Source organism: Pundamilia nyererei, unplaced genomic scaffold (assembly GCF_000239375.1).
Source record: "Pundamilia nyererei isolate P.nyererei 1_Seehausen unplaced genomic scaffold, PunNye1.0 scaffold00251, whole genome shotgun sequence".
NCBI lineage: Eukaryota > Metazoa > Chordata > Actinopteri > Cichliformes > Cichlidae > Pundamilia > Pundamilia nyererei.
Window position 1 is genome coordinate 225,697 of NW_005187652.1, and position 8,100 is coordinate 233,796.

At 42.6% G+C, this 8,100-nt stretch overlaps 1 protein-coding gene across 2 annotated transcripts in view; it reads left to right on the plus strand.

Annotated features, from left to right (window-relative positions):
* lrrc4cb (leucine rich repeat containing 4C, genome duplicate b) overlaps window positions 1–2,193 on the plus strand; it is a 41,606-nt gene extending 39,413 nt beyond the window's left edge. For both annotated transcript variants that reach the window (XM_005749620.1, XM_013915050.1), the window contains one exon: window positions 93–2,193. In XM_005749620.1, coding sequence (XP_005749677.1) covers window positions 120–2,006 — 1,887 coding nt within the window. In that variant the 5' untranslated portion in view covers window positions 93–119 and the 3' untranslated portion in view covers window positions 2,007–2,193. The remainder of the gene's footprint in view (window positions 1–92) is intronic.
* The last annotated feature ends 5,907 nt before the right edge of the window (window positions 2,194–8,100 follow it).

The window sequence follows — 8,100 nt, forward strand, 5'->3', positions numbered from 1 at the left end:
TGCCTTCATACATGATAACAACATGTGCAATGTATTGCCGGCTACTTTTCCTGGTACTTAATGTTATTCTTTTTTGCTTCTTCTCGTTACAGAGAACACAAACAGCGGATGAACTATGAATGCTGAACACAATGATCTCTTCCCTCCAGCGCCAGACAATGAGAGGTCGTAGGCTGAAGGGGGCACTATCCAACCCCCTCTTTGTGCTGCTTTTGGCCCTTCAGATCCTGGTGGTGGCTGGGCTGGTTCGTGCTCAGACCTGTCCTTCCGTCTGCTCATGCAGTAACCAGTTCAGCAAAGTCATATGCACGCGCCGCAGTCTAAGGGATGTTCCAGATGGCATTTCTACCAACACTCGCTACCTGAACCTCCAGGATAACCTCATTCAGGTAATCAAGGTGGACAGTTTTAAACATCTGCGCCATCTGGAGATCCTACAACTGAGCAAGAACCACATCCGCAGCATTGAAATTGGCGCCTTCAATGGGCTGGCCAGCCTCAACACCTTGGAGCTCTTTGATAATCGGCTCACGACAATCCCCAATGGAGCATTCGAGTACTTGTCCAAGCTGAAAGAATTGTGGCTAAGAAACAACCCCATCGAAAGTATACCATCTTATGCCTTCAACCGGGTCCCCTCGCTTCGAAGGCTGGATCTAGGTGAGCTCAAACGTCTCTCCTATATTTCTGACGGGGCTTTCAAGGACCTGAGCAATCTCCGCTACCTGAACCTGGGAATGTGCAATCTCAAAGAGATCCCCAATATCTTACCTTTGGTAAGGCTTGAAGAGCTAGAAATGTCAGGTAACCAGCTTTCTGTTATAAAGCCCAGTTCATTTACAGGGCTAGTGAACCTCCAGAAGCTGTGGATGATGCATGCCCAGATTCAAACTATTGAGAGGAATTCCTTTGACGATCTTCAGTCACTGGTAGAGCTCAACCTGGCTCATAACAATCTTACATTTCTACCCCATGACCTCTTCACACCGTTACATCGCTTAGAGCGGGTCCACCTCCATCACAATCCTTGGAATTGCAACTGTGATATTCTGTGGCTCAGCTGGTGGCTGAAGGAAACTGTACCAGCCAATACCAGCTGCTGTGCACGTTGCCATACTCCCTCAGCGTTGAAAGGTCGCTACATTGGAGAACTGGACCACAGCTACTTTCAGTGTGATGTCCCTGTTATTGTGGAGCCACCCAGTGACTTGAATGTGACCGAAGGCATGGGTGCAGAGCTTAAATGTCGTACAAGCTCGGTGACCTCCATCAGCTGGCTCACACCAAACGGCTCACTGGTGACTCACGGGGCCTACAAAGTGCGTTTGTCTGTCCTCAATGATGGGACGCTGAACTTTACTAGCGTCACAATGCAGGACACTGGGACTTACACCTGTATGGTTAGCAACACAGCAGGCAACATTTCTGCCTCCGCTGTGCTTAATGTCACTTCTTTGGACAGCAGTGGGGTGACCTATTTTACCACAGTCACAGTTGAGACCACTGACATGATGGGGGAGGATAGCCAAACACCACTTCCCCCATTTGGCTGGGTGTCTTCCTCAACAACAAAAGGTACTCCTGTTTCCACAAGGACCACAGAGCGGACTTACACCATTCCAGTTCTTGATCCGGAGGGAGAGGGATCCCTGGATGAGGTGATGAAAACCACTAAGATTATCATTGGCTGCTTCGTGGCCATCACACTCATGGCTGCTGTTCTGCTGGTTATTTTCTACAAGATGAGGAAGCAACACAACCAGCAGGATCCCGATGGCCCTGCCTCCTCCATGGAGGTCATTACCGTTGAAGAAGAGCTGGCAGGTGTTGCTGCCATGGAGAGACACCTATCGCTGCCCCCTCTGGAGCACTACAACCACTACAACACCTACAAGAGCTCTTATCACCATCCTCCTATGCTCAGTACCATACACAGCTCAGCCACACAGGAACCTTTACTGATTCAAGCTTGCTCAAAAGACAATGTACAAGAGACCCAAATCTGATTTTAAATTTGACTAAATGTCCAGCATCAGCCGTTACACACTTGGAGTACAATGGACCAAAACGCAAAGATAAAAGAAATTGAATGCCATTGACTTCACAGAGTTGATGTCAATTATGGCGATTAGTCAGCATTTGGCAAAGGGACGACATATGAAACTTTAAAAAGTGTCTTTACAAAAACAAAGATTATTTATTAAAAATATGTCTAGTGGCTAAATGAAGAAAAACAATTTGTGATAGCTTTTTAGCTCACTTTATTTCTCTCTCTCTCTCTATCTCTCTGTGTAATACCGCACAAGGGAAAGAATGGTTTGCTAAAACGGAAATTGAAAGGTATCAAATGCAGCATTCACTATTTCCATTGGCCTTAAACTCTAATGCAATGCTCTTCATTCACTACTTACATTTTATCTGATAACACGGTTTATTGAAGGACAATGCCCAAGTATTTACAAGCATTTATTTAGTAGTGCAGCACACCAGTTCCAATTTGAAGGAAGTTTATGAAACGTGAAAACATAAAATGACTTTTTCTTTTCCTCGCCATGCTATTCTAGCTGTCACTCAACACAAAATTAGATCTTTTAATGGCACGGCTCTGGATGATATCACAGCGAAGCCAGCGTGCCTGAGGAGCAAAGCTGCCAAATGAGTAAATGTGCATTTCCCCTGTGGCTTCTAAACAACAGCCATATATCCTTCACTTTAATTAAGATTAAGGTCTTGCTCCCACTCCTCCTCCTACTTTTTCTTTACACTCTTGACGCTTTACCTTGACTGTCTTTTTTTTCCGCCTTCACCTCCCCCTCCCTCTTCATACCCCCATGAATTCTCCATGTTGCCGTTTTACCCTCTGTCTTCTTTCTCCTCACTTTCTTCTCCTCCATGTCCTCTTGCTTCTTTGTCTTGCTGTCGCGTAGCTCGGGCACGTTCCTCACCCCTCGCCATGTCTCATTTGTCTCGCTTTATCTACCGGCATGTGCCGCACGATGGCAGAATATTGCTTAGGAAAATGACGGGAAGCATAAGGCTGTGGTCTGTAGCCTCCCTGTTAACCCAGTAATGATCTACGTCCACTCAGTGTCGCATTACCTTGCCATCACCCCAGGGTCACACAAGCTCAGGCGCTGATAGTCCATCTGTTAGAACAGATAAAGAGGCAAATGAGGCTGCTTTGTAATGTAGTGTGACCCTGTCAGACTAAAGCAGACGGAGCTAACATAGTCAGTGAAGCAGCTAGGAACCTGCAACAAAATAAGGGAAGATGGGTTATAGCTCATTAATCTGTATCAGCAGTTCATTTGCAGGCTAACAGAGGAAAGCTGATAAGGAAACAGCACGAGACTTTTTCACTTTCCCTTTACCCAACATCTAACAGGGGGTAGAGGCCTTTGATATTGAAGCAACCCCCACTCGGCTTTTTTTCTTCGAGGAAAACAAACACACACACTCTCTTTGATGATGCATCATTTATAGACCATCAAAACATTGTCTCTCCTGTAGTCTGTTTACGCTCCGTTTTTTCATTTAGTCTTTCAACGGAGAAGGCTTAAGGAAAGGGGAAGGTAGAATTGAAAAGTGAAGAACAGCAGTTGGGTAGAGGGAGTCAGACCTATAATGGTCACGAGGGGTCTTCAAACAGAGATATTGCAGATATGAAGAGAGAGGAGTGAAAAAATAGATAAGAAATAAGGAGGAAAAACTAGCCATCAGCCTGTCGCCATGGAAACAGTGACCTTGTACAGAAAGTAAGAGGAGGTAGATATGCCTTTCGCTTTGGTGTCTGTGCAACAAGCATATTTTAATGTGTCCCACTGGCCACTTCACAAATACATCTAATCATCGACAAAACTGGCAAAATGAAACGTAGTCTTATATTTACAGATGGCTCTGGACGGGATATGACCCACACATGATGTCTCTGCGTTTGAGTTATTTAGTGTAAATCGTCACATGATGTAACCAAAAAAAAAAAAAAAAACAGTTGACAATATAGCTGTCCAGGCAGTTCCGCTTGCCTTTTTAGCTTTCATCTCTGTGAGGTCTGCTAGAAGTATGAGGGGAACGGAGTGCTGAATATTCAGAAACCTCTCCCGCTCTCGCTCTCTCTAAATGAATTCTTTTGTTTTCTACAATAGCAGTTAGATGGCGAATAACAAACATGACGGAAAATATGCATTTAAAGACTTGGTTATGAGAGAGAATCAGTAACTTGTTCCCCGTCAGGGTTGGAATTTATTGATTGGTAATGCCAGTGAGTGAACCATTCTTTCCCTTTCCACTGTTTCATTTTTTTTCAGTGCTCAATTCCTTTTCAACGCTTTTGGTGGCTTAATGATTCAATGTTGACGCTGGCTACAGTGAAAAAAACAAGGTTCAGATTTTTTTTTATATATATACTTGGGTCGAGGGTTGTGAGTTATTCAGAATGAATGGAATGTCTCTGTATTGGTATTTACTTTAGTTGGACAGTGTAAGATTGAAGATCCTTGAAAGCCAGAATGGATTTAGGACTGAATGCAGAATGTTGGACTTGAAATACCAGCAGAGTGAGCTTGATTTTTGTGCAAAATCCTTAGCCAAGGTGATTCCAATTCTTGTGTGTTATTCTGCCAACTGTCCATGTATGGGGAGGGATACTTATATGTTGGGGACATTCTCTCTCATTTTCAGAGAGAGTATTCATCACACGGTTAAATTTCTACAAAAGGAAAAAAAATATTTTCAAAAACACATTGCAAAAAAGAAAAAAAAATCAGATCATAATTTTACATGTGCTTCGATTGTTTAAAAAAAATGACAAAAAAGAAAAAACAAAAAAGAAAAAAATAACAAGAGACTGTGCTTGTAAGGAGTCCAACTAATTTCCCTGAGGATGATGTTCAATTATTGATACATGAGATTGTAGTTCATACTGTACATGAATACAAATAAAAATTGCAATTCTTTTTTTTTTTCAATAGATTCCATGGATATATTATTACCAGACATCTTGTCACCATTTTTGCTGTCTTTGTCCCATTTGCACATGAACACATGTAAAGAAAGACTCGAACAAAAGCGATTGCTAAGCAGCTCAAAGAAGTCTGAACTGACAAGAATGCGCTGGAGAAAAAAAACCCCAAAACTAAAAAGTACTGTAGCTTATTTTATGAGGTCAGAGGATGGAAGGGGATCTGTTTAAAAGGAAGTGCTTTTTCTGCATTATACATAGCCTTTTGGATTCCTTTAGCTAATATGAATCATCCCATCTGTCTGACAGAATCATTTGATTCACGCTGTCAAATCTGAGAATTCCTTAACCAATAGCGCAATAGGCTATTCCTGCTCTCTCTGCTGACTCAATGTGGTGAATAAAGGATCTCACAGAACCTTAGAGAGTCAGAAGAATACGCTAACAATAGCCTGCGCTACTCTCACTGGCACTTTAAAATGTATTTAATGTCGAATCCGTTAAACCAAATCTCCACCAGAAACAATCGTGGTTGGTGTGAAAAATTACAACAATTCAGTGAAGAGACCGCTTGTCATTATGACACCCACAAATAGCACAAAATGGCTTACAGTCACAACTGCCTTTGGGATTGCTCCATTTCATTCACAAAGTGCTTCTGATATGGCTGCTCACGTTGTGGTGCAGGAGTCATTCAGACAGGCTTGTACGATTCATCTCGAACGCTAGAATGTCTTTTCTGAGATTATAATTGATTCATTCACCTAATGATTTATTTATTGAGGTGAAACACTCAGATACAGTGAAATGATTTCAAATCCAGTTCTGAAACTGAAAAGTGACCCCATTAATTTCCAGGTTATGTATACTGTATGAAGGCCATTACTTTTTTTTTTTTTTTCAAAAACAGTGAAACAGATGATCATTAATTGAAGTGTGGTTCAAAAAACAGAATACACATGCTGTGAAAACAGGGCTTTATTTTTCACCACACTTGGCTGAGCTCTTTGTCCAAAATTAGGGGAGATTCAGTACGTTGAGCTTAACGAGAAGGACTGCTCCCCTCTTGCTGGTGATGTGTGTGTGGTGCATTCACGGTCTTCTAAAATTGACAGTCTGTTGAAGAGCATTTACAAAAACACTTTGAGTGAAAGAAAATCCTGGAAAACCTCACTATGCTTTCAAGGATAGCCTTTGGTTTTATTTGTTTTGGTTTTTTTAAGAACCTTCTGTTTTGTAGTCAATAGTCAAGCCTTAGATGTTGAAGATAGCTGTGGTAAATACAGAAAAAGTAAATGCACAGCCACACAACTAGTGTGCGTAATGCACAGAACAGCTTGCAGATAAAAGGAAAAATGGGCTTTTAGAAGTGAGAATATTACACATCAAACACACACACACATACACACACCCAAATTTGTCTCAGTGTGACCATGCTTTGCCATGGGACACAGGTAAATAAGTTAGTTAAATATGAGACACCAAGGCCCCTCTAGGTTCATTAAGCACCAACATACTCCTTGGTGGTTAATTAATCCAGACATGTCTTGAGGAGCCACATTATAATCGATCCTTAATGGTCACTTTAATCTTTCTTTCAGTGCTTGATAAATATCATAAGAAATGTTTTTCTTCTTCAAGGTGATATTGACATAATAGCCAATAGCCAATTATAAAAATCCCACATCTTTGACACCTCCTGTCAGAGGATCCAGTGGCTTTGTTATCCTGCAAGGACGCATTTTGATTTGGTTACTGAGACAACTTGTCCACCTTAGGCTTCATAGAGACCTAGAAACCATTTAGTGACTTGTGTACAATGGGGCAAAAAAGTATTTAGTCAGCCACCGATTGTGCAAGTTCCCCCACCTAAAATGATGACAGAGGTCAGTAATTTGCACCAGAGGTACACTTCAACTGTGAGAGACAGAATGTGAAAAAAAAATCCATGAATCCACATGGTAGGATTTGTAAAGAATTTATTCGTAAATCAGGGTGGAAAATAAGTATTTGGTCAATAAGAAAAATACAACTCAATACTTTGTAACATAACCTTTGTTGGCAATAACAGAGGTCAAACGTTTACTATAGGTCTTTACCAGGTTTGCACACACAGTAGCTGGTATTTTGGCCCATTCCTCCATGCAGATCTTCTCGAGAGCAGTGATGTTTTGGGGCTGTCGCCGAGCAACACGGACTTTCAACTCCCGCCACAGATTTTCTATGGGGTTGAGGTCTGGAGACTGGCTAGGCCACTCCAGGACTTTCAAATGCTTCTTACGGAGCCACTCCTTTGTTGCGGTGTGTTTTGGATCATTGTCATGTTGGAAGACCCAGCCTCGTTTCATCTTCAAAGTTCTCACTGATGGAAGGAGGTTTTGGCTCAAAATCTCACGATACATGGCCCCATTCATTCTGTCCTTAACACGGATCAGTCGTCCTGTCCCCTTGGCAGAAAAATAGCCCCATAGCATGATGTTTCCACCCCTATGCTTCACAGTAGGTATGGTGTTCTTGGGATGCAACTCAGTATTCTTCTCCCTCCAAACACGACGAGTTGAGTTTATACCAAAAAGTTCTACTTTGGTTTCATCTGACCACATGACATTCTCCCAATCCTCTGCTGTATCATCCATGTGCTCTCTGGCAAACTTCAGACGGGCCTGGACATGCACTGGCTTCAGCAGCGGAACACGTCTGGCACTGCGGGATTTGATCCCCTGCTGTTGTAGTGTGTTACTGATGGTGACCTTTGTTACTTTGGTCCCAGCTCTCTGCAGGTCATTCACCAGGTCCCCCCGTGTGGTTCTGGGATCTTTGGTCACCGTTCTCATGATCATTTTGACCCCACGGGATGAGATCTTGCGTGGAGCCCCAGATCGAGGGAGATTATCAGTGGTCTTGTACGTCTTCCATTTTCTGATGATTGCTCCCACAGTTGATTTTTTCACACCAAGCTGCTTGCCTATTGTAGATTCACTCTTCCCAGTCTGGTGCAGGTCTACAATACTTTTCCTGGTGTCCTTCGAAAGCTCTTTGGTCTTGGCCATGGCGGAGTTTGGAGTCTGACTGTTTGAGGCTGTGGACAGGTGTCTTTTATACAGATGATGAGTTCAAACAGGTGCCATTCATACAGGTAA